The sequence below is a fragment of the Perca fluviatilis genome, chromosome 16 (assembly GCF_010015445.1).
Source record: "Perca fluviatilis chromosome 16, GENO_Pfluv_1.0, whole genome shotgun sequence".
Classification (NCBI taxonomy): Eukaryota; Metazoa; Chordata; class Actinopteri; order Perciformes; family Percidae; genus Perca; species Perca fluviatilis.
In genome coordinates, this window is record NC_053127.1 from 29,401,681 (window position 1) to 29,428,214 (window position 26,534).

General features: G+C 40.5%; 1 protein-coding gene across 17 annotated transcripts in view; it reads left to right on the top strand.

Annotated features, from left to right (window-relative positions):
• The window catches only part of auts2a (activator of transcription and developmental regulator AUTS2 a), a 365,948-nt gene that overhangs the window by 84,139 nt on the left and 255,275 nt on the right, over nt 1–26,534 (top strand). For 15 of the 17 annotated variants that reach the window (XM_039778696.1, XM_039778692.1, XM_039778695.1 and 12 more), the window contains one exon: nt 4,849–5,061. In XM_039778696.1, coding sequence (XP_039634630.1) covers nt 4,849–5,061 — 213 coding nt within the window. The remainder of the gene's footprint in view (nt 1–4,848; nt 5,062–26,534) is intronic. The other 2 variants (XM_039778697.1, XM_039778701.1) reach the window with 1 other exon arrangement.

The following is a 26,534-nucleotide window of genomic DNA, read 5'->3' on the forward strand; positions in this document are numbered from 1 at the left end:
TGATCAGACTCTTTGATCAGCCTCTCACAGGCTCGTCTCTTTGGTGGCTCAAATGCCCATAAAGATCCGAGAAGGTCCAGTTGGTTTAATCTACCGCAGTAGACGTTGGGTTCAGATTGCTCATCTTACTCACAACGGAGGGATAGCAAAGGTTCTCCAAGAAAGCATCAGATAAAAATCAAACCCCTAAAATCTGAGAGTATACAGCGGCGAAAATAAGTATTGAACGCGTCAACATCTTTCCCAGTAAATATATTTCCGATGGGGCTATTGGAATTAAATTTTCACCAGATGTCAGTAACAACCCAAGTAATCCACACATACAGAAAGAAATCAAAATATGTAGGTCCATGACAAAAGTTATGTGTAATAAAGTGGAATAATAATGGGAATAAATATTGAGCACATGAAGAAAAAGGAGTGTAAAAATGCATGGGAAGCCAATGAACCAACTGAAATCTGTAAGTATTTAGGAAGTAATCCTGCCCCCTATTGGTGCAAATTAATATCAGCTGGATTAGTCCTAATTGATGGCCTATAAAACTGTTTCTCATTACCAAGGTGTCACTCAAGAAGCATTTCATGATGGGTAAGAGCAAAGAGGTGTCCCAAGACCTTTGCAAGCTTATTGTAGATAAACATACGGATGGCATTGGTTACAGACGAATATCTAAACTTCTGAAAGTTCCAGTGAGCACTATTGGGGCCGTTATCCGAAGTGGAAAGAACATAATTTCACCATTAACCAGCCACGACCAGGTGCACCTTGCAAGATTTCTGACAGAGGAGTCCATAGAATACTTAGAAGAGTTGTCAAAGAACCAAGGACCACTCGCGGAGATCTTCAGAAAGACCTGGAAGAAGCAGATCAGTTGTTTGTAAGAAAACAATTAGTAATGCACTCAACTACCATGGACTCTAGGCAGGCACACCACGCAGCACACCACTGCTCAAGAAAAGGCATGTGGAAGCTCGCTTAAAGTTTGCTACACAACATCTGGGCAAGCCAATGACATATTGGGAGAATATAATCTGCTCAGATGAGACCAAAATTGAACTCTTTGGCTGTCATAGCATACACCATGTTTGGAGGAGAAATGGCACTGCACTTCACCCTAAAAACACCATACCAACAGTGACGTTTGGAGGTGGGAGCATCATGGTGTGGGGCTGTTTTTCAGCATCTGGCACCGGCAGACTGCATATAATTGAAGGAAGGATGAATGGAGAAATGTACCGTGATATTCTTGATAAGAATAACCACTTAAGGTGAGCAACGCAAAAGGTTCCCCCTTCAGCAGATGAATGTGAAAACTCTGCACATACATCGTTCAGTGAGGCTCAAACGTGACGGAACAATACACAAAACACATTTGAGTGAAAGGGGACTTTAAGTAAAAAGTAAAATATCAGATGCAGGATATGTAAAAGTAACTTTTAAATCTCACATTAGATGTGAAACATTTAAAAGTCAATTAAAATAGCTACCTTCCATATTGTAACCTGTTGTAAGGATACCTGCAGACATGCATTGCCACTAAATGCCACAATGTAATTACTTTGTACACTGCCAGTCAATCACAGAAATGAAAGCTAGGGTAGAGTGAGCCATATTGAGCAATTACTTCTTTTCAATGTCATCCTAAGGCGCTAAAATATGGAATTTCTTCTTGCTATTGTCGGGTGGGCAGGCAAAACATAATGTGCATAATTTATTCCAGGCAATCAGACTGTTTGGAGGCTTAACAGCAAGCAGAAAGCTTACACAATGGAACCTCTCTCAGCCCCATCATAACTTTGTCATTTATTCTGTGCACTGACAATGCATGTCATGTTGCATTATTTGCCTTGGATGAGTGTGGGAGGGAAAGGCAAACAAGATTAGTTGATGCATGCACTTGTTTTTTCTACGAGTGAATTATGGCCTTTAGAGATGGTTTAGTGAGTCAGTGCCAGTAGCACACCCATCAAACTCATTCTGACAGCAGTGTGTATCTGTAACACTGGTGATGTAATTGTCTACAGGCACGCTAAGGTTGCTCCGTGGTGGTCCTTCACCGAGTAACTGCTGCTGCTTGATGCTCGTGCTAGATTGTTTTTCTCACCAGTAGGTTGTGGAAAATCTGCCTTGGTTTCATTCCTCATATGCACTATACACCAAATATGAGTCACAGTGTGGTTTCTGTGGACTGCGGGATAAATCATGGACTGAAGCAGGGTTTGTGGAGTCCAGCTTGAGTGCTGTTCAACAAATTTAAACCACCCCTAAAGGTGTTACTGCAGCCTTACTGCACTGCAAGTAAAAGTCCTGCCTTCAACATTTTACTGCGGTAAAAGTGCAGACGTATTAGCCGCAAAATATTCTTAAAGTATCAATAGTAAAAGTACTTGACTGGCATGAGAAAAACCCCATCAGTGTTTTTGTCTAATGAGTATTTGATTATTATGAATGCGTTACCATTCATGCAGCATTTTATGTTGTAGCTGGTTGAAGTAAAGCTAATCTGTAACTACATCATATTTTATAATTGATAACCTGTATTTATTTGGATGTAAAACCTTGATCTTCAAAGTAACGATAGTAACATAGCTGTCAAACAAATGCAGAGGAGTGATAAGAACGAGGAAGGAACAACTGAAAAGCCTTTTTGACATCTTCCTCTAGTCCGACGATTGGAAGCACGTTATGCAAATCGACGTATTTTTATAATCGATGGCATCACTTACGTTGATGAATCGTCCCAGCCCTACTTTATTGTAGTGACTTAATCATTAAAAAGCCAACATGTTTCGACCACTGTAGGTCTTCGTCAGGGCTTTAGAAATTAAATGGAAAGTACATATACCTGAAAATTGTTCTCAAGCACCAGATTGAGTAATTGTACTTGCTTTCCACCCCTGCAAATTGTCCAGAGTGTTAATTAGGTAGGGAGGATTTAGAAAGCATAAGATGAAATATGATATGGCAATAATACTGTAAAAACAGCAAAGGGGATCCCATTATTATGGTAAAATAATAACAGTACACATGCACCCAGAGAATAAGTCCTTTAAGCTAACACATCATACATCATTGGTGATAATGCCACTAGATACCTTCTCTCTTCAGCCTTCCTGTTAAAATGTATCGACATCGTCAGCTTTCCACCTTCCCCTTCAACAGTCAGCCTCCACTCTGATGGCTGCTTCACCAGCTAGATGTCTCCCTGGGGGTGTTAACACCAACGGCTCTTTGGTCCACACTAGAGCAAAATAGGTCACTCTTTCAAATAACAAAGCTGATTTGTTCCATAAGTTTTACTGTGAGCAGCTGTAATCCATTACACAGTCTCTCAGCAGCAGATGAGTGGTTCTATTGAATAGCCCGGTCAAATTGTATAACCCCATGTGTGGACCCTGCAATATTGGAGTTGTAGCTTATTGGAATGTGTTCAGAATCCAGTTTTCTTCATGAAAAAAAGTCTTCTAATGCAGTTTTTATGTGTTGAGGCAAACTTAACTTACATGTTTTGATGTTTCTTGCTGTGCTTTTGCTGATCTGTTTCCTGCTCCGAAATTTGCCTTACAGGTAAACACAAGCTCAATCAAAGTTTCTACTCAGCTTCATCTTTCCCCCTGCTACTCTACTTCAGGCCAAGCTTGAATGTAATTTAGAGTCTTGTAATGTGATGTCATTCTGCAAACAAGACCAGAGAGTCTACAGCCATGCTAGCAGCTCTGAGGCTGTACGTACAGTAAGAAGAAGTGCTTTGAGCTCAAATCTATTGCTAACATGCTGATGTTTAGCAGATACTGTATACTAGCATGTTCACAATCGTATTTTAGCATGTTAACATGTATTAGCTAATCAGCACTAAACACAAAGTGCAGCTGAGGCTGATGGGAATGTCAGTAGTTTTGCATGTATTTGGTCATAACGTATTGGAAATTCAGATTTGACCTGATGATTGCACTCGATGAAAAGTTAAGGGCTCACTGAATCATTACAATTCATCCTGTTCGGACAATGGATATCTGTACCAAATGTCCTGTCGATCAAAAGCAACCATAAATAGCAACCTCATAATGGTACTAGAACAAAATAAGGTGATCATCAAAGTCATTAGATTAAATCATCAGGGAACCATGATTGTCCTTACACAATTGTGTGCTGCTCCATCTCTAGATATTGAGATATCACACTGCTGGTGGCACTAGATGAAAAGTCAGAGGTGCACCAAAGTCATTACAATTCATCCTCTGAGGATTATGAATGTCAGTACAAAATGTCATGGCAGTCCATCCAGAAGTGTGTAACATATTTCAGTCTGGACCAAAGTGGTGAACCAGCATGTTTACAAAAAAAAACCCAAAGTAGTAATAAAGCAACTAATACAAAATTCCTCTTGTCGCTGGTTTAAATCCAGATGGGGTTCCATTTCACTCTCTCTATCCTCATTATTCCTGTTGCCCTCTCTGCTGTGGACTTTCAAATAAAACCAAACGGAAAAAAAGAAATCTAACTAGAAAACATTGTTTGTTGCGCTGTTCCTTGTGAAGAAAATCTTGTATCTAAAGCCTTTGCACCATTGCCCCTCAATTTGGAGCAAATTCACTGCACTGCTTATTGTTTCGCTATCTGTCAAAACCAGCTTTTATTGAGCTCCTTTTTATCAACCTCTCTAGTGTGCTAATGAACAGATTTTCTCAGGTACTGTATATGTAATAAAACATTTATTTGACTGTTGATGGGCCGTATGATTGCAGACTAGAGTCCTCAAAAGTTCATACATGCTGTACAACAACACATTACCTTAAATATTTGTTTTGTACTAATTCAAGCTTTCTCTTGTGCTGTTTCCTCTGAAGAAGAACTTGACACTGAAGCCCCAGGAGTGCAGAGACAACCAGGCAGGGCCCCTACACAAGAAAAAGGCTGCCAGGGTCCCCAATGGCCTGAGCCTGGAGCCCTGCAAGAACAATCACCACCACCAGCAGGCTTCCGACCAGGAGAACAACCCCCGCCTGGCGCACACACAAGGCAAGAGGAAGAAGAAACACCTGAACAAGAAACAGACAACGGTGAGTTTAAGATCTTTTATTGATTTATCTCTGCAATAAATTGTGAATTGCAAATGTAGCCGAGTACTACATTTTTGTTTTGAGCTGTGATACATATGGTTACAGCCTTTTTGACATTCTGTCATTTCAGTGTATATCACATTTATGTCACATTAATATAGGAAAAGAAAGATGTCTTTAACAGGGGTTCAGCATAGCTTCTTGTATAACCGTACCTTACCATACTCTTTCATGATAATGATTCATGGTCATTTTGAAATCAGTTGTCAACCCGGTGAGTTCAAGTATATGAAAAATAATGCTGCAGTTGCTTTTTTTCCTCTTGGCTCAGTGGTCGCTTTGTGTCGATGCACCTAGTGTGTGTGCTGTTAAAATCTGTAATCAGGATGTAAAACAACTATATTCTTTAATGCAATCTTCTGCAGGGGCGTTTGTGCATTTCATTGTTTTGCACACAGGCACTGTAGGTGAAATGGCTGGAGAAGTTTTTAGTCTCTAAGTGAATGTGCTTCCAGAAAGGTTTTGAGGCTTTCATTGGCCATACAGTATGCTGCTGTTCTTACAGTTTTCCAGAGCCTGGCCTTGATGTTCTTTAAACTGAGTTACCACTGTATCTAAGCTACTTTATCTCTGGTCACTTTACATAAGAAAGAACCCTGCTCAGCTGTAAATGTCTCATCAACATCAATTACAACAAATCTAAATAACCGCTATAATAGTATTTTCTTTTTTTATATTGTGGGGTAGTCATGCAGGCTAAGCAGTTCAATATGTATATCATTACATTTACTGGTAACACTTTATTTGAAGGGGTGTGCATAAGACTGACATGACACCTGTCATGAACATGAAGGAGTCATTTTGAGTGTTCATGACTGTTGTCATTAAGTGCCATTCTGTAAATTATGACACTTTTAATGCAAAGTTAGCATTGTCCGAGATGTCTTTTATCATGACAACTTGACATTAACAAAGACAACAATCTCTGTGTTATGACAACTTGACATTAAGCAAGATAGTACAATCTGTGGATGTCTTTGTAATGACAACTTGACATTAACCTAGACAACATAACCTGTCATAAATATGTCATGACAGGCTCAATTATCAAACTTTAATAAACTATTTAGCTTTATGTGTTAACATTAAATTAAACTGTCATTAAGAGGTTGGTTTTTACATTGGCTGTCATGTATGACCTCAAGTAAAGTGAAACAATTTGGACTTGTCATTAAGATGTCTTACAATTTATAAGACCAGTTTGATGACAGTGAATGCAGTACCGAGGTGATTTATTGAATTTTTGACTTGTTGCTAACTATAGTTAGCTGCCGTTAGCTCGGTTAGCTGTAATGTTACAGCTGTCCAATTAGCTAGCTAGCTGACTCAGCCCTGGGCTGCAAAGAGCTAAACCCGGCAGGGTTGGCCAATGAGAGGCAGAGCTAATGTTATCTGTTCAAAATTCATTAAATCCCCTCGTACTTGAGGTCAAGGAAAAATATTCGTGACACAATTCTAATGCTCTCATGGCAGCCAATGTAAAAACCAACCTCTTAATGACAGTTTAATGTAATGTTAACACTTAAAGCTAAATAGTTTTTTAAAGTTTGCTAATTGGGCCTGTCATAACATATATATGTTATGTTGTCTTGCTTAATGTCAAGTTGTCATAAGACAGAGATTGTTGTCTTCGTTAAAGTCAAGTTTTCATGACAAAGACATCTCGGACAATGCTAACTTTGCATTCAACGTGTCATAATTTACTGAATGACACTTAATGACAACAGTCATGAACACTCAAAATGACTCCTTCATGTTCATGACAGGTGACATGTCATAATTATGATGGTGTAATGTCAGTCTTATGTACACCCCTTTATATAAAGTGTTACCCATTTACTTAAATATTATATGATGGCGTTGGCAAGAACTAACAATGACGCCAAAGAATTGTGTAGAGCCTGTCAGTTGAACCCCTCTAGTAGAACAGTGTCACTGTAGCAGTGTTCTGTTGTAGCAGCAAGTACACACCTTATCAGTTTTTACAGCTCTGGTGCAGGTTTAATGAAGCATCGGCTCTGCTGTTGGCTTTTGGGAGTAAGTCAGTCTAACATTTCTCGCAAGGTTTGTCAAACTCCATGTAGTGGCTGTTTTTGTTACAATCTGGATCATATTTCTCTATTTATGTATGCCAGATTACTGTAAGTGACATTACATGCATGTGCAACACACCGATGATTAGTGTTATAATTAGGGCTGTCAAACGATAACTATTTTTTAATCGCGATTAATCACTGAATTTCTATAGTTAATCGCGATTAATCGCATGTTTTATCACATGATTAAAATTCTATTATTTTGCATTTCAGAACTGTTTTTAAGTACATATTAACAATGGAAGGCAATTCTTACCAGTATATCTTGATTGGGAATCAAATGAATGCAAAGAAAGTGACTTTATGAACTTGATTTTAAGATTTGTATTTGTTTATTATTTATTTATTTACTGTAAACAAAAGAAAAATGTGTAAATCTGCCTGAACATATGTTTGTGTGTAACAAGGTGACAAGGTCACTAATCAATATATTTATGCTATAATGATGCAGTGGTGTATCTCTACCAGCAAGGACTATCTGTTACAGCACTACCTACTGTTTACACACACGCACGCACACACACACACACACACACACACACACACACACACACACACACACACACACACACGTAGAGACTCTGAGGTTATGCTCTGCCATTTTTCTGGGAGGGGCAGATTCAAAGACATGTTTGTGTGGGTCGCTGCAGGACAAGCGGACATGAGGGAAAACAAAGACACAGGTTAGCTGGCACAGCATTTGCTTTATATACTGTAAACTGTTGACTCCACAGTGGTTTGTAGGAGCAGGAGTGTAATGGTATTTTTTGATTTCTGTCTCCCTTTGTCCTGTTGGCCACAGACTTGTAGTTGTGCTGACTGTAGTACAACATATCAATTGATTTGATGACTTTGCTGCAGCTGAGACATTCATTCGCAAATATCTGCTTGCTTTTAAGGGAAATTTTGATTAAATCTTTTAGATTTTTAGGTTCCTACTGATGTATGAAATTGTAAACAAATTTTAGACATTTTTAAAAACGAGATACCTTCACTATTTACAGTATACTCAGGCGAGCTCGTATAAGCCTGCTATTTTATGCTAGGTGTTTTGTATAAGGCAGTTTAGCGGTTGTGTTTCTGTTTGGCTGTCCTCCACTCAGCCTGTAGTAATGAGTAAGCTCACCTGCTTTGAAAGCCTCCTTATTTTAACAAGTCGCATGGCATAGGATGTACAGGACAGTAGTCGTGTGAATGCAGTGTACAGTAGCCTTTGTAGCAGACCTCCGTTGTGAGGGTCATCAACCCTGCTGCCGTTGTGTCATGTCATGTGTCTGTCCCTGTCCTGGCTAATGGACAGATGGTGCTACCTGCCAGTTTCAAGGTTGTCTTATACTGCTGTGATGGCTGTGCGAAAGTCCAGATATGACTGCATGGAGGCATGTGTATGTGTGCGTTAATAAATCTGTGATCATCTGCATTTTCATTTCAAATGGGTCTTTGTTTGGGGGGGGGGGTGTGTGTGTGTTTTTTTTGTGTGTGTGTGTGTGTGTGTGTGTGTGTGTGTGTGTGTGTGTGTGTGTGTGTGTGTGTGTGTGTGTGTGTGTGTGTGTGTGTGTGTGTGTTGCATACTTTGGCAGGACGCTGTGGTTGTGTGTTTCAGGCGTGAGTGGTATTTAGGCTGTTGGCAGAGGCAGCCCAACCATAATCTCCTCAGCCCATACAAATGCTCACAGATGCACTCACGCACATGCAAGCTCACACAAGCAAACACATTCACCACATTCTCACCCACTCTCTTTCTCACCTTTTCAAGCACATATGTGCTCGCACACACACAAACATGAACACAGCATGCGTTGCCATAACCCTCCACACACACCACGGTGGGTGTGACATGTGGCAACCACACTGATGGGTTAAATGCAAGGCGCGTTGGCTTAGTCACCATGAGAGCTCTCTAAATTACAATGGCTCCTTTTTAATCAATTCATTATCAAAAATGATTTTAATGATAATATTACTGATGATTATGCTAACCTGATGTGTTTGGATTTGAGAGCAGCTAAAGTCCAGACTGTTACACAGTCACCATTCTCAATAATGAAAAATAGGTTTTGTTCCCTGCAAGATGCACCTATCAACCTTGGTGCTCAATAACACCCTAATCTGTCACGCTATGCATAATTGAAAAGATCATCATCTGCGCCCTACGCCGCCCCTTTTTGTCCTCTCTGCAGAGAAACAAGCTGCAGAGTTATCTAGCAGAACTAGTATCTTTTCTTTGGCTTCACTATAAATAAATGTTAAGGCATTGTCCTTGCACAAGGTTACATTTTAAATGTGAGAGGTCTATCTCAAGGTTTAATTCTCCATTTAGAAAAGCTACAGTCTGGTGAGACAGTGCCCGTTATCAGCACTTTTTCGTTAGCTCCCACTTTAAAGCAGAATGAGGGAGAAAGAGAGAGAATTTGGTGTTGAATAAAGCAAGAGGTGTTCCCCCCCCACACACACACACTTTTGTTTTGTTCCTCTTCCAGCCAAGCTCACAGATTGCAGCAAATGTTTTCGATCTGTGCCACTGACCCAATGTACTGAACTATGAGATATTGTAAGCTCAAGGGGGGAATATGTTTAAAGGTGCCTCTGACATATCGCCTCACAGTGGAAAAAGAGCCCAGATAGAGGAAGCTTCAGCAGGGATGTATGAGAGTACTAGCCTAGAAATCTAGACGCACCCTAGCGGCAGCAAAATTATTTTGCAGCCAGGGGGGTCTAGGCACTCTCCGTTGGCTGGAAAAACCAAACTCTGGTCAGGCCAATCACATCGTGTATAGAGTCAGTGGGTGGGGCTTATGGCTGCTGCTGCTGCTGGGAACAGTGGTCTTCTGGAAGACTTGGAGTTCAGCTTTTCTTTGAGAAAAGAACAAAGAACGGCACTGAAGTCATTCTTAAAAACGGAAGATGTGTTCGGAGTTTTGCCGACCGGATACGGCAAAAGTTTAATCTATCAACTAGGCCTAGCTTCTCTCAGGCGCGTAGTCAGTAATGGGCCAGGGCACTTTACTCACTGGCCTGCCCAGCCAAGTTTGATCACTACGTTTTGTTTTGTTGTGAAAAATATTCAAATGTATGTAAAAAAAGAAATAGTAACAGAACTAGTTGTGTGTGTTTAATGTGTCTTCTCTTCTGATTAAAACTAAACTGTTTAAACCATAGAATAAGGATCAAACAATTAGGAAGCCTTGGAACGTAGGTGGTTGTTATGGTGACAACAGGCAGACTCTCCGGGCTGCCTTCAGCAGCTAACGTTAGCTCGCTGGCTTTTTAGACAATGTACCATGGATGTGTTAAGCAATGCACTGTTAAAAGTTACCGCGACAACAATGGCTTCTCTTTAAAGTGGTATGGACAGTTTTCTTGGAGTACAGTGTAAATAAGGATGAGCTCTTCTGTAGCATGTGCAGCCATTTCCCCAGCGGAGCTGACAGCCCATCAGCCAGAGAGGAGGCCCTCACAGAGGTAACTTTAAGTAAAACGGGTTCTATGCTTCTTGCGTTATTATTTAAAGGTGCTCTAAGTGATGTGACGAGTTTTTTAGGCTACAACATTTTTCGTCAAATACAGCTAACATCTCCTCACTATCTGCTAGCTGCCTGGTCCCTGAACACGCTATAAAAAAAAATGCAGTCTCTGTAGACAGCCCAGGCTCCACAAATGGCAACAAAAACAAACTGCACCAACCTGCACAATGAACCATAACAAACAGTGTTCCAGCCAATAACCAACAAGAAGGAGTTGGTTGAGTCATGAATACGCATTGTGGAAGTAGCCTACGTGCTAACGCTGCTGCAGTAATGGCTCAACCAACTCCTACTTGTCGGTTATTGGCTGGAACACTGTTTGTTATGTATGGTGGTGCAGGTTGGCGTAGTTTGTTCTTGTTGGAGTTTGTGGAGCCTGGGCTGTCTACACAGACCGCATTTTATTTTTTACAGTGTGTTCAGCTAGCGGATAGTGAGGAGATGTTTACTGTATGTGACGAAAAATGTTGTAGCTTAAAAAACGCGTCACATCACTTAGAGCACCTTTAAGTAACCTAGTAACCTTCCTATTTAGTAGGAAATGGTGAACACTGATGATGGTTTCTAGCTGAAACGCGTTTGTGTTTTGCCCACATTAAATAAGAAGATAACTTATGTGTGAGTGACGTCGTTTTTAGTTTTTCTTTGATCCTATCACTGCTGTGGACTCGATACACTGTCTAAGATTTTGCGCTTTGCTGGCCACTTTTCATTATATCTTTCATAATTCAAACAATGCTTGGCTGGAAGTTTTCATTTTTTGATTTTCTTTTGCTGCTCATTATCTGACCATAGTCCTGAAGCACATGGATAAGATATGTTACATATGCGATTTTTGTCTGATGTAGGCTATTCTATGTCATGCAGTATATAATTTAGATGCCTTCTCTGCTGTTTGCGTTCATGTTTTTGTTACCACTTTGTGCAATAAAATGGTTAATTTTATAACAATGCTGTGCGCTGCTGGTTCTGCCGGTGCAAATATATTTTAGCCTGAATAGGTTAAAATCGACATGTTTTTGTCTATATTGTTGTGTACAAACTTTTTAGACTGAGCTTTGTTGGTTGAGCATGTTGCCGTTCTTTTCAGTTTGTCCTTTTTGAAAATGGCCCACTCACTTTTCTACTGGCCCGCCCAAAATACTATTTCTGCCTATGCCACTGGTGTGTGTGTGTGTGGGTATGTGTGTGTGTGTGTGTGTGTGTGTGTGTGTGTGTGTGGGTGTGTGGATGCTTAGGAAGATGGAAGCTTCTTTGTGAATGAGATTTTTGTCTGTGTGGTTATAACAGTGACTGAAAAGAGATAGCATTCAATACTGGATGTGTGTGTGTGCATGTGTGAAATCAAATGAGGTAGTACTGTATGCCTAACTTGCATGTGTGAGGGCTGTGCCAGGTTTACTTAAAATGAATTATGCTTTATTAATTATAAAGTTTACACTTGGCTTTCAATTCCACTTGTCATGGAAATTCTTCAGTTCAGAAAAGTATTTCTCAAACATAAACTGAATGTTACAATTCAATCTCATGTAGGATTTTGGACCTAAACAGTGTGAAGTTGCGCTAACACAAAAATGACTACCGGGTAGGCAAATGGCAGTTGATTTGAATTGCGGAGATATGTGAAATTGGCTAACTTTATTTCTGCTGTCATTTTCAGCCGTAACGGTAACGTTTAAAGATATCTAGTTAAAAATGTTGGCCCGACCTATCTAACGTTTGGGCTGTGCTTATTTTATGTACTGTGTTGCTTTGCTTATGTCTTTGATCAACCAAATCTGCCCAACAGCAACATCTCTCTGCAAGTTTTGGGTAAACTCAAGCTGTAATTTTCTTTAGTCTGTGACCCAACAAGTAAATTACGTCTCCAGTCTAACATTATTGAAAGTGTTATTAATGAGGTATTAAAGCGTGATACATGCATTTTAGATGAATGAGATGTATACACTTTGAAAAAAACCATTAAAATGGCTGGCCTCCGTTTGTTCAGCACCGTTTAATTGTAAATCCATGATACAGGGGTTTTCTAAACAAAGCCATTAGAACAACCATTGTTGTGAAACATTAGAACCTGTTTGACATATTCATTGCATCAGACTGCGGTTTTAAGCTGTTTTCAGGAGCTCAGCTAGAATGTAGACTTGCACCCGCTTCACAAAGTAGTAAAACATCAACAAACCTGAAAGGAAAAACATTTTGTGTCTGTTTGCTTGCTTGTTTATTCATGTTTCCCAAGTAATATCCCACAGCCGATTTTGACAAAACTTGAGGAAACCACCATTTAAATATTACACTGGCTGGCAGTGGTGGTGCTGCATCTACAGTCTACAGGTCACATACTTCTATTACTGTACATCTCAGACAGGCAGGATGCATGCATTATTTTTTTTTTTGGGGGTTCTGTTCTTGTAAGACTCTCTTCAGCTCACTGATGTTAGATTTGTGGCCTGTGGTGTGTGCTGCTTTGTACAGCAGCTCTGGTGAACAGAGGGGCGTGCTGTGAGGCCCATCTGCTCTCTGGCACTGGGGGAGTGGGGAGTCTCTGATCCCCCACATCTCTGTCCAAACACCTGCCTGTCTGTCTGCCTGTCCGTCTGGCTGTCTGTTTTTATTTCTGGGTCTGTTTCTCAGAGATTTGGATGCAATGATTTATATTGGACTGGACTCTGGAAGGAATAGTGGTTTGCCTATCTATGACAATTTGGTGAGGTTCACCCTCTTGTCAGTTGAAATACTGGTTGAGTTTTTCTACGTAAAATATAGTGCATTATCTGTATGTTATGTGCTCCAAAAAAACAGCTGAATCCATTTGTGAATCAACTGGGACACAGTTCTGCTATTTACATCTACTACTACCACTTTTTGCGCTCCTAGTATAACTTTTTAGGGCTGTCTTATAATCATAATCTCAATTCAGCCCTTTATGCAATCTCATTTTTATGTGACGACTACCATGTTTGTATCCTTTACATCAAACCAAACACTCCCAGTTTCCCAAGCTGCGTCAACAAATGACAGGTGTGTGTTACTCCACCTGACAAGCTGTGCCCAGAAAGAGAGGGGCAGAACATCAATATACTGTGAATAAATCTGTGTGTGACACACCGAGGAGTGAAATGACAACACAAATGTGTCGGTATCGTGGCCGGGTTGGCTCAGTGGGTAGAGTAGGCGCACATATACTTGGAGGTTTATGCCTCGACGCAGAGGTCCAGGGTTTGCGTCCGACCTGTTATGATTTTCCTGCATGTCTTACCCCCTCTCTCTCCCCTTTCTCACCTAGCTGTCCTATCGAATAAAGGCGGAAAATCCCCCCAAAAAATAAATAAATAAATAAAAATGTGTCGGTATCATAGAAACCCAGTAATGGTAAGAAAGAACAAAATAATGAATTCACCCCGTTCTGACAAAAACGCTGTGCTCGTACCACAAAAAGGTTTTGCACACAGTCTGCTGACAGTGGTGACAGTCAGAAGCTCCTACGTTATTTGGCAATATGCAATGTAAAAAAAAATTTGATGAAGATATCAATGCCAAGAAAGCGTCATCAGAAAATTCCTGTCCCCCGACCATTCAGCCATCCACAGCAGGAGTCCAAGCTGGATTCATTACGGCACCGCTACAGAGACTGTGCACGTAGCTGAGCATAGCTGCATGCATAGCTGACGTACTCTTGCCCAAGAAAACAAAAGCCATAGCATGTTTCTGAAATGAATTCCTTTTTATTATGTAGTCCTCTGTATTTACATTCGAAGTTGTATCTTGTGCTGTAAACACAGAAGAAGACTTTCACAAGTAACGAATCAAAACTCTTCCACCAGATTGCCTGGCAACCAGAGCATCGTGAAAGTTTTTTTTTTAAAGATTGTTTTTGGCATGTTAGGCCTTTATTTAGGACAGCTCAGATGTGAAAGGGGAGAGAGAGGTGGAATGACATGCAGCAAAGGTCCGCAGGTCGGCACCGAACCCGCGGCCACTGCGGAGAGGACCGAGCCTCTGTATGTGGGGCACACGCTCCATCAGGTGAGCTACCCAGGCACCACTAGAGGTGTGAATCTTCACTGATCTCCCGATTCGATTCGATTATGATCATCATGTCTTCGATTTGATATCTCGATGCATCACGATGCGTCAAATAAATGTTTCTATTAAAGCCATGTAGGATAATTAATTCATAGCTTTTCAAGCTTAAAAAACAAAACCTTTTGAAGTGCTCTAATACTAAATAAATTGGATACATAAAACTACAGCACTGAGCACATGGCACTTCCTGAATGTGCAAAACATAACAGAATATGTAAACAGAAATGTTGTTAGGCCTACATTAAATTGTCAACAGAAATAATCGATTATGAGCCTGCCGATTAGCAATGCAGCATCGTCCATGTCCACGATTCGATGCATTGATTATTTGATTAATTTCAACACCTCTAGGCACTTTTTCAGGTGGAAAAAGTACTAAAATATTGTACATCAACTACTTTCATTAAACATTACTCAAGTACAAGTAAAAATACCGATCTGAAAAAATACTCAAGTAAAAGTAATAAGTAACTCATTTAAAATGTAAATGTTACATTTTTTTTAACTGTAAAACGGGGGGGGGGGGCGGCGATCTCTCCCATGTAGAGAAATAGGACAAGGGGTCATAAATCCAAAACTATTTTTGTTTTTAATTAAAGACAAATCTATACAAGTGTATAAACATCTATACAAATGTATACACATGTAATAACAACATAACCCATGTCATACATTATTTAAGACCCTTAAAAAGATATAATGTGCAATTTTAGTTCGGACCATCCCATAAAATGTTTTCAAACAATCAATTGAAAGTAAAAGTAACATACATTGTTAGTTCTGAGGGCCATCTTTTTCTTCACAAACAAACAACAGTTATAATGCAAATCAAGGCCAAATCACGTGTTTTTCGCCATAAATGGGTCAGACCCATAGACTGTTAATTACAGTATTTCACAAAAGTGAGTACACCCCTCACATTTTAGTAAATATTTCATTATATCTTTTAATGGGACAACACTGAAGCAATTACACGTTGCTCCAATGTAAAGTATTAAGTGTACAGCTTGTATAACAGTGTAAATGTGCTGTCCCCTCAAAATAACTCAACATACAGCCATTAATGTCTAAACTGCTGGCAACAAAAGTCAGTACACCCCTATGTTAGATTCCCATAGAGGCAGGAAGATGTTTATTATAAAGGCCAGTTATTTCATGGATCCAGGATACTATACATCCTGATAAAGTTCCCTTGGCTTTTGGAATTAAAATAACCCCCCCCCCACATACCCTTCACCATACCTAGAGATTGGCATGGGGTACTTTCCATAAAATCATCTCTCAATGCAAATCAAACCAGCTATTAGGCTAACCGACATAAAACCATGGCAATCTCTAGGTATGGTGAAGGGTATGTGATGATGTGGGGGGGCTATTTTAATTCCAAAGGCCAAGGGAACTTTATCAGGATGCATAGTATCCTGGATCCATGAAATAACTGGCCTTTAAAAATAAACATCTGCCTGCCTCTATGGGAATTTATCATAGGGGTGGACTGACTTTAGTTGCCAGCAGTTTAGACAGAGGGGACAGCACATTTACACAAGCTGCACACTTAATACTTTACATTATAGCTAAGTGTAATTTCTTCAGTGTTGTCCCATTAAAATATATAATGAAATAGTTACTAAAATGTGAGGGGTGTACTCCCTTTTGTGAGATACTGTATATTAATATAAACAGACCCTAATGTTACAGCCCAGACTAGCAGCTAGCTTCTACACACCTAAGTAGCCTGTATGAGCTAATTAGATGTATATGAATAAATTCAGCCATTCTCCTACATACCTTGTCCTGGCAGGAGTAGGCAATTCATTTTCCCAAGGGGCCACATGAGAAACAGGGACTGTTGTGGAGGGCCGGACCAATAGGCTAAACTTAATTCTGCTCAATATTAATTTTATGTCAGGCGACACGTTCTCAAACGTCTCTTTTTTCCTCTGGGAATATTAGCGCAGGAGAGTCCACCAAACACTCTTTAATAAACTCCCCTTCAGAAAATGGCTTACTGTTTTGGCGACTTTGTAGTTTATCACAAAACTGGTCCTGATTGCTGCATCCCTGGATCATTGTTGCTTTGGAGCATAATTATCTAGCCAAGCTTCAGATGTCGGTGCGCACTCTGCTTCAGTCAAGTCATTTTTTAGGGATAACAGCTGATTTACGTCCATGCTAACGTCTCCCTCTCAGTTCCAGGTCCGACATCCATGGGTCCGATGGTGCAGTTCTTCTTCTACTTCTTTTTAATTGCGACTTACAACCAGAGAAGAAGAAGCTGCATACGTTCGCGCAAAATAAAGAATGCTGGTGCATTCAGGGTGCATTACAGTCTATGGTCTGGTGTAGTCATTCAGGGCTCGATGTTTTTTCTTCTTTTTACTCAGTAACGGATGGGATTTATAATGTAGCGAAATACAATCCTTCACTCAAAATGTAATCAAGTACATTTTAAAATACCGATTTTAAAAACTACTTACAAAATACACAAAAAAACTACTCAATACAGTAACGTGAGTAAATGTATTTCGTTACTTTCCACCTCTGGGCACCACATCGTGAGTTGTATTGTAATTCTTTGCCTTTTGTGTAGTTTCTATAACAAATATTTTCTAAAATGCTCTGACAAATGTACAAGGCAATACAAAAATGTGTGTTCAGTTTAATCTTAGTTTAAAGTGATGGTTCGGAGTAATTTCACCCTAGGGTCCTTTGCACCATGATCTCGTGCCAAACACCCCCCCAAAAGCTTTTTTCACCTGGGTCGAACATTGGGAGCGTTAGCGTAGCGTAGTGTTATCAGCTGAACAGCTTAGCGCAGAGGCTAATGGATCCGAAGTGTCTCTTAACATTACCCCACTAATAATGCCCGAAATGATACCAAACGTCTACAGTAGTACAAATAGGTTATGCACTCATAAAACGATGGATTGTAAAATTTGTAAGTACACCAGAAGTTTATGTAAATAACACTTGCCTGCTGGCTTCTGCTCTCTGCTGCTGCTGCTGCTGCTGTTACTACCGGGCAGTAAGAGTGCTTAGGGACATCTACAAATTACAACACCGAAAAGAGATGCAACAAAAATATTTATTAATTTAATGATTAAATAAGGTAATGTCTCCAAACTTACCTCAATTATTACTTGTCTCCTGCTAGTTATACTACAGCACTTACTTTAAAAAATAAGTTAAATTAAAAAATATTTTTGTTGCATCTCTTTTCGGTGTTGTAATTTGTAGACGTCCCTAAGCACTCGTCTCACAGCAGCAACAACAACAGCAGAGAGCAGAAGCCAGCAGGCAAGTGTTATTTACATACACTTCTGGTGTACTTACAAACTTTACAATCCATCGTTTTATGAGTGCATAACCTATATATACTAGTGTAGACCTTTGGTTTCATTTCGGCATTATTAGTCGGGGTCAATTAAAGACACCCGATCCATTACTGCGCTAAGCTATTCAGCGGCTAACGCTACTCTACGCTAACTCTCCCAATGTTAGACCCAGGTGAAAAAAGCTTCTGGGGGGTGTTTGGCTCGAGGTCATGGTGCAAAGGACCCTAGGGTGAAATTACTCCGAACCATCACTTTAAGTATGTTGCATCATGATATCCTTGTGTAAACCTCCCCAGCCTATTAAAAAAAACCGTGGATTAAGTGACTGGTCGTGGTGTTATAGTGGCTCATTATAAGGCAGTTTAGTGTAATATGGATCACAGGCACAGTTGTTGGGCAGACCACCCTGGCATCACTGGTGGTAGTTCTTGGAACTGAGACTCTTTTATGAGCCTTTTTTGAGTAATTCTCTGGGATTAAGAATTACCTTTTTACACACATACAATAGTACCACCAGTCTCACAGGTTGTGTTTGTAGTTTCAACAGTCTTGCATTAGAACGACGCAAAGCCCATGTGAAGACATGGAATATGATGGTGATGTGACTAATGGTGCTGGATATCTGTTGCAAAGGACTGACAAGACAGTATTTCTACAGGTCGTCCATCTGAGTTCTTTTGTTAAAAAGATAAAGTAAAAGCCTGACACCGCTTTGTCAGTCACATCTAAAACGTGAATAAAAGAGCTTTGGTCTTTTGTCCCAGCGGTAAGGAGTAATGGCTGTGGAGACTGCTGAGCACTGTCTAGCCCCAGGGTTTGAAGAGGCTTCCTTGAGAAGCTCTAACCAGGTCAGCCAGTCAACCGGAGGGCTCTGGGCTCTGGGCTGTGGGCTCTGGGCTGTGGGCTCTGGCTCCCTGAATCATTTCACTGGGTAGATCCTAACTCCACTTGCCCTTCCTTAGTCCTACCAGAGGCTGATTATCATTCAGAATCATTCTGTTTCCTAGACAGAACTCTTGTTTCAACCTGAGATCTGTGTGTGTGTGTGTGTGTGTGTGTGTGTGTGTGTGTGTGTGTGTGTGTGTGTGTGTGTGTGTGTGTGTGTGTGTGTGTGTGTGGTGTGTGTAAATTTTGGACTGAAGCCCTAATTTTGTCAGGACGGGGGAAAGCTTACATGCTTTTCAATCTGCAGTGAATCTGTAATATAATGTTCAGCTCTTACAGCTTCGCGGGTCACCCTTAATAAGCTTATCCACTAAGCCAATAAGAGATTCGAAGAAAAGCAATGTCCTGATTGTCAGATAAGATGATAAATCCATTCTGGTGGGGGCCTCGGTTGTGGGGATAATAATTGTTGCTGTCACAGTGGCGGTTTATAGCACTGGATCTAATCAAATCCAATCATGACTGCTTGTTTTGTGGGCTTTGTGTCTTTGTAACACAAATGACGACAATCTGTTAACATTTGAATGCATTCTGGGCGCTTGACAAGGCTGCATGTAATTAGCGTGTACAAGGGTTTTTACAGCACTATATGGTTTATGCTATTAACGCAGTAAAGGTGTGTGGAACATAATGGTTGCACAAGATGTTACTACGGCAACATGCCTGTGTCAGCTTCTGACCCCTGCATCTCTGCACAGCTTCACGGGTGCACGTTAGTGTATAACTCTGATACCGTGTGCTGCTAGAAATCCAGCGGGCCTCCTCCTGCTTGAGGCCCTCTGACAGAACATTCACACCCCCGCAACTCTAACTCTAACATCCACCCGCCTTGTCTGCATCTCCTACTGATGACTTGTGTGTTTATCATGTCCCCTCCACCAACCGCCTTTCTCTAGCATGAGCCCCTGATGCTGTTTGACAAGTCTAGGCCAACATGTCTTTGAAAACGTTTTAATGTTTATTTTTTTACTTTCTTTCTGCTTGCCCTGCATTGAAAAAAAAATTCTTTTGAAGTGTTACTTTTCTCTAAAGGAGGACAGGCAGGAGGAGGGCAGGGGGTTGGACTACTCGCTTGCATGACTGTTGAGCAGTCATTTCATTGCACTTTTGCGATGAAGACTCTGTAGCTGCTGTAGGAAGGCAGAGCAGTGAAATGAGAGACATCTGCTCGCAGTAGTCGCTGTCCAACCTGACGCTGGCTCTAACTCTTGACAGCCCTCGCCGTCAATTTGTGAAAAATGAAGTGGCTGCTCTTTAAAACCAAAGTGTCGCCCCACCTAAAGCCCGGGCCCATCTCAGCTGTCAGTCAGAGCTGGGCAGTGGGCCCGAGGTGTTTGAAGAAGCTTTTATCATGGCTGTCCAGCCCTTGTCACAGGCAGACCACTCCAGCGCAGCAGTCACACTTCCCGTCTAATCCAATCTGCTACCAATTACAACACACAGAACAACAGATGAAGGCTCAAGATAGTTCAAGGCCATCTGGATTTGGAAATTATCTTTTTTTTTTTTTTTTTTAAACCAGAGTTAGAGTATCCATTGGTGTATGAAAACTGTTTTTCTGTGTGTGTGTGTGTGTGTGTGTGTGTGTGTGTGTGTGTGTGTGTGTGTGTGTGTGTGTGTGTGTGTGTGTGTGTGTGTGTGTGTGTGTGGGGGCATGCACACACCCAACACCTCGGTCTAAACTGCTTGAACTTCATCACACTTCTGTCCACTATCAAAGACACACAAACATACTTTTGCCAGATTAGGGCTCCAGGAATGACAATGTCAGCCAGCCAGTCAGTCTGGCAGCCCTGGTGGTCTGGATCCTGGATGGATTCCCATGATATTTGGTACAGACAGTCATGGTTCCTGGAGGCCGAATTCCAAAAGATTCTTGTGACACCGTGACTTTTTTTTTTATCTTGGGACACCGTCCATTTAAGTTCATGACATGATGCAGGGACTGAAAACTATTGGTAGATGTTCATAACATGCGAAGATAATTCGTGAGGATGTTGGTCACCCTGTGATCTTCCGCTTTGGTGTCACAATGAGGCTACAATTTCCAATTGTACATCCAAATCTGAAAAGCGGGTTGCTGTGCTATTTCCTGAATACAGTCATGCTCCATCCTTTAAATTTAAACATAACCTTGTCCGCTGAATGATTGATTGCTTTTTTCTTAAACTGCATCATTGATTTTACACAATGCAGGATAATCATTTCTGAACTTTGACTAGGTCACATTGTGTGGAAATCTGTTTTTCACATCACAGATGATGATCAAAGACACTAAACCATGAGTGTAGGCAAAGCCTGAGATTTGACATGTAGGCTGTTAATGTGGGGTGGCAGGTGTGCTGGACTGCAGTTTAACTGGGCTGTGGCCTTGAATAACATGTTCAAATCAAGTGAAAAAAAGATCTAATGAAGAAGAAAAAGCAGCACCACAAGCACAACTTTACCTTTAGCATGCCATTAATGACTGCTATGCAGCCCTGTGGTGTGCAGAATTTTATTCTAATGTGTTTTGGCCTTAATTGTCGATAAGTCCTAATATGAACATTTTAGCCATGTGTAAATTCCCAACATAATAGACCACCTGGGATATAGCCACGCACTTAATATACACACAAATACTAACTTGTTCACACATGCACACACACTGTGTTGCTGCACACTAATAGGCTTTAATAAGGTGTATAATTGCTGGAACCTGCTTCTCCTGTTGCTCTTTGATGTAGCCTGCACTCTGCAGAGGCAATTGCTCTGTAAATATCAATTAGGCATATCCTGAATTTCAGCTAAGCCTCAAACGTGGAATAGTGGTCTATATGTAGTGTATCATGCGTGTATGTATGTGGATTGTGGGAGCCTGGAAAGCTCTGCAGACATGCGCTTTCTCCTCTTCCTTCTCTCTGTCTTACCTTTGCTACACTTTGTTGCCCTCTGTAAAAGAGGAGGTCAGGGAGCAGGTGCTGGCTGGGAAAGTGGAGTATTTATGGGAGCACCACCAAAGGCTCGTGAAGTGAAATATTCCCATGTGGGGGCAACCCTGACTGTTAAAGTGTCTCCAGTTTAAGAAAAGGATATAGTAGTGGCTGGTATTTACCCAGCGTGTGCCCCACACAATGACTTTATTCCAGTCCTGCCTCATCCATGACCTCCTGCAGACATTCTCCCCCACTCACTACGCCTGAGTGGTGACTGAGATGTCACTCAGCCTAACATGCATAGCTTTTTGGAAATAAATCCAGAGGGAATCCCATGAACTTATCTCCTTTTCCCAATGTCCCTATTTCTCCTAAACATACTCTCGGGAGGTAGTTTTTGTGTAGTTGGGGAGTGCATCCCCTCACAGCAACTCAATCTTAATCTTGATTTTTTTTAAATGTACTCAATTATGTTTTCTTGACTTCTGATAAGTACAGGTGTCAAATGAAATAAACCGAAGTAAAAGTAAACTTCTGTTCCCAGTGCTTCAGACAATACAGACTACAAAATAGTATGATCTTACTTGGATCATATCCAGATACTTGTGGAAATTTAATGAGCAGTTTTTTGGGTAAGATACAGTATAAAGCAAACATAAAAGCAATTTAGTGAGCTATTATTTCCCCTCCCTTTTCATTAACCTTTTTAAAATTCAGTCTACTGTATTCTGCCCCAGTTTTGCGAACTGCTCCTACTTTTGCCTTTAATGAACTACTTTTACATGGCCGATTTTTTTTTTTTCTCTACAGCTACAAAACTACAGTTAATTATCCTATCCACCTGGATTAGACTACAATGGGTTATAGAATAATAAAACATGATAGCCAATTGTATTTAATTTGATCTCCCCAAAAATGTATTTTTACTGTTGGGTAGAAGGAAATGGCCAGGATTTAGATTTTTATGTGGACAATCCTTTCAAACCCAATGACCTTTAAATAGGGCAGGTGTGATCGTGGTGATTTAGTCCATAGATTGATTTGGACTAGATACCTTCATGATATCAGAAGTGGACTGTATGACTGGTCGAGATTCGAGGCTTGATTTTCAGCAAACCGATCAGTCCTAATCTCCACATCAGCATTACTTGTATCCTTCAAGGCAAGGAGAATGACTTTGTTTGGCTGATAAGTAGGATGACAAGATAATCAATATCACTGCTGTGTGATTTAAAAACCCAACAAGAACTCTGCATTGTCCTGTGTACTATAAACTGAAAGAATGGCCTCAAGCCCCCCTAAGAAGCCCCACTTATTAGTCAAAATAATATGATTTCTGGTTTGCTTTTTGGCATTTGATCAGACACTGTTGCTGTCATTCACCTTACTGCCAAGGAATGCACTGTATTGGAGTGAGCGCCTGGTATTTAGTGCTAAAAACGTTCTGTGGTTGATTAAATGATTAAATGTAAATCAAGTCTTGAAAATGTTCAGCAAAGAACTCTAACCTTTCCTGTTTTGTTCGAGTAGTCATTCTTTTTATTTTCAGTAGAATAATCATGGCATCTTTTACAAATCTGATTTTTTATAATTTCCAACCAAAACCACTTAAATGGCTGACAAGTCCTATTTATGACTCCCAAATGTGGAAGTACGAGCTGATGATGAGTACTTGAAGTCAGCATAAGTAGTCCTTCATCATGCTGGAAATGAGAGCGAGGCTTTAATGACTATGGCAAGCAAAGGCTGCAGGGGGGAGGACGAATATCTAAAGCTCATATTTGCAAGTGTTGAGTCATTGCTAGAAAGTTCTTATCTTTTTTCATTTTTCATCAGATCCTACCTTCCATTCCGCCTCATTTCCCTGCTTTTGATAACATATTAGACTATATCCTCTTAGTAATTATTCTATGTACTGTAGGAGTTGTGTTATTTCCAGTGAATTGTCTCTGATTTTTGATCGCTCTCAGTCCACTGGTGATGTAACTTAACTTAGCGCCATGAAATTGACTGTAATAATGGAGGATAATGTTCACAGGATCTCTGGTATGCTGCTTCTGTTAAGGGCACTCTTGACTATTGTATAATAACTACATGCCATGTCCCAGCTAATTGTCTGTAATGGCAACCTTAGTTACCCTATCATCTGACAACAGGTCATGTACAAAACCAGAGGCAGAGAATATACAGAACTACACACTTCCAGACTACCCCCATATCTGTCTTTGTTAGTTTTTAATAAGTGAAGGGCCTATCCTTTTGGCTTTTTATTGGGGCTGTCAATCGATTAAATATTTAATCACATGATTGTCCATAGTTAACTCGCGATTAATCGCAAATTAATCACATTTGTTATCTGTTCTAAATGTACTTCAATGCTGTGTGTCAAATTGCAAATTACTTAACACTTGTTATTTTGAGTACATAGTGCATTCACACTGACTAAGTGTGGCCAACTGCAGTCCACTACGAGTACACGGATGCTGCACTCTAAGTGGTCAAAATGTTGAGTGTGGACTGATGGACACTACTCGCACTCAACGGTCGCCATTTTTGCTATAGAGCGGAAGCTATGGGACCACCAATGTCTTTTCAAACTTGTGAATGTGGCAGCCGAGGAAGCTGCAGTGGTTACTATTGAAACTGCGAAACACAAATGTAATATATACATGTCTTTTTTTTTTTTGATAAGTACCATTATACTGCCGCCAGTTTGTGAGAAAACAAGCCGGGTTATGTTTTGGTGGACGACAATACGTGGTTTAATGCTCCGCCCAGAAGAAGAGTAATTTCCGGTCAGTGCATAATGGCCGCACGAGACAGCACTACCCTGTCGTAATTTATGCACTACACAAGCGAGTAAACAGTGTACTACATGTCAGTGTACTAATGGAAGTATCCGAATTGAGACACACTCCCAAGTTTTTGTCAAATCAACAGTACATGCAATTAACTTTGTCTTTAGTTAAATCGGGACAGGATCCTCCAAATGTTTTCAGATTACAGGCTTAGATTTATTTTCCATCATATAGCCTGAGTAGTCTTAATTCCCTCTGAGACACGCATGCATACATACACATCTTATAAATGAATAAATAAAGGTGGAGAGAAAAGCAAACTTCTTCAGAAGAGAGCAGCCTGGTTCACTCATTCCACTAACAGCCTCCACTTTAAATTGAGCTATCAAGTCTGGAGCAATAGCTTGGAATAGCAAACAGTAAGAGAGTTTTTTCATGAAGTTTGCATCGGAAAACAGAAGGCTTGTGCTAGAGATGTATCTTGTATGCAATATTAGTATTTGCCCAATGCTAGCCAAAACTCTAGATTGAGTATCAGGAAAACACAGTTTGCAGTCCAACTGTTGACAAGCTGTTGACCCTGAAACACCTTATAAATACATAGCCAATCTCTCTCTGTCCTTATGTAAATAGAAATGTGTTGAAAAACAAGTGTGCAATGTGAGTGTTTAGATGAGCAGAACTAAGCCTGGAAGTTTTAACACCACAAACTTGATACTTGCAAAACCATCATGAAGAAAAGTCCACCGTAGAAATAAACCTGATTGGATGCAACAAAGAAGCGTAACTACTGCAGACAACAAACGTATTGTTTACAATAGGCTCGGGTTTATTGTAAAGCAGGTTACTCTATCATGTAATTCAGGTGTATATGGTGCATTCGGGAAAAATCTCTTAGCTCTCACTGGACTTGCAAAGTAAATTATAGAATTGATTATTCTGAAGAGGATTGCTGATGTGTAAAACATCACAGGTAATGTCTAAGTTTTACAATTGCAGACCTTTAACATTTATCACTTCAATTGTGCTCAATAAAGCATGAACATGAGTTTGAGAATTGACATTTACGTATCTACAGAGGAATGTAGTCTGATCTTGACATATTGACAGACTGCTCTGTGTTTCCCTCTTGAGTGTGACCATGGAACCATGGCAACAGCAGCATGGTAAAAAAAAAAAAAGATGGACAAAAAGACCAGAGCCTGTTCTACTGTTCCAATTTCATGGTGGGACTGAACAAGCTGTTAGGATGCGGAGAGTTGAGCCAGATATGAGAGCCTGACATCTGGCCGATAACATCAGGACGCATTCTTTCCATTTTGATGCATTACATGCACTCGAAATGCAAACACCCTGCAGCAAGTTCCGATTATTCAATTTTTTTACAGCTCATTACATGTTCTGTAAACTCAGTGCTGCACCTCCACTTGAATCTAGACTGATCTCAAGTGGGAAGGGGATAACACTTATTGTCCCTTGACCTTGAGCTCAGCCTCCACTGCCTCTAATGCTCTTTCTTTGAGCGAAGTCTCCGTCTTGACCGGACCTGTTTGTAAACTCCTCTTAACCTGGCACACGGGCAGAGATCCAGGGCAAAAAATAGGTATTGATCCTCTCACCTTACAGGCCACTGGATAGGAAGGAATAGAGCTTCTGATGAAAGTTACAATGTACTGTCAGAAAAACTGGATGTGCTTCAGAAAGAGAAAAAGGCCTC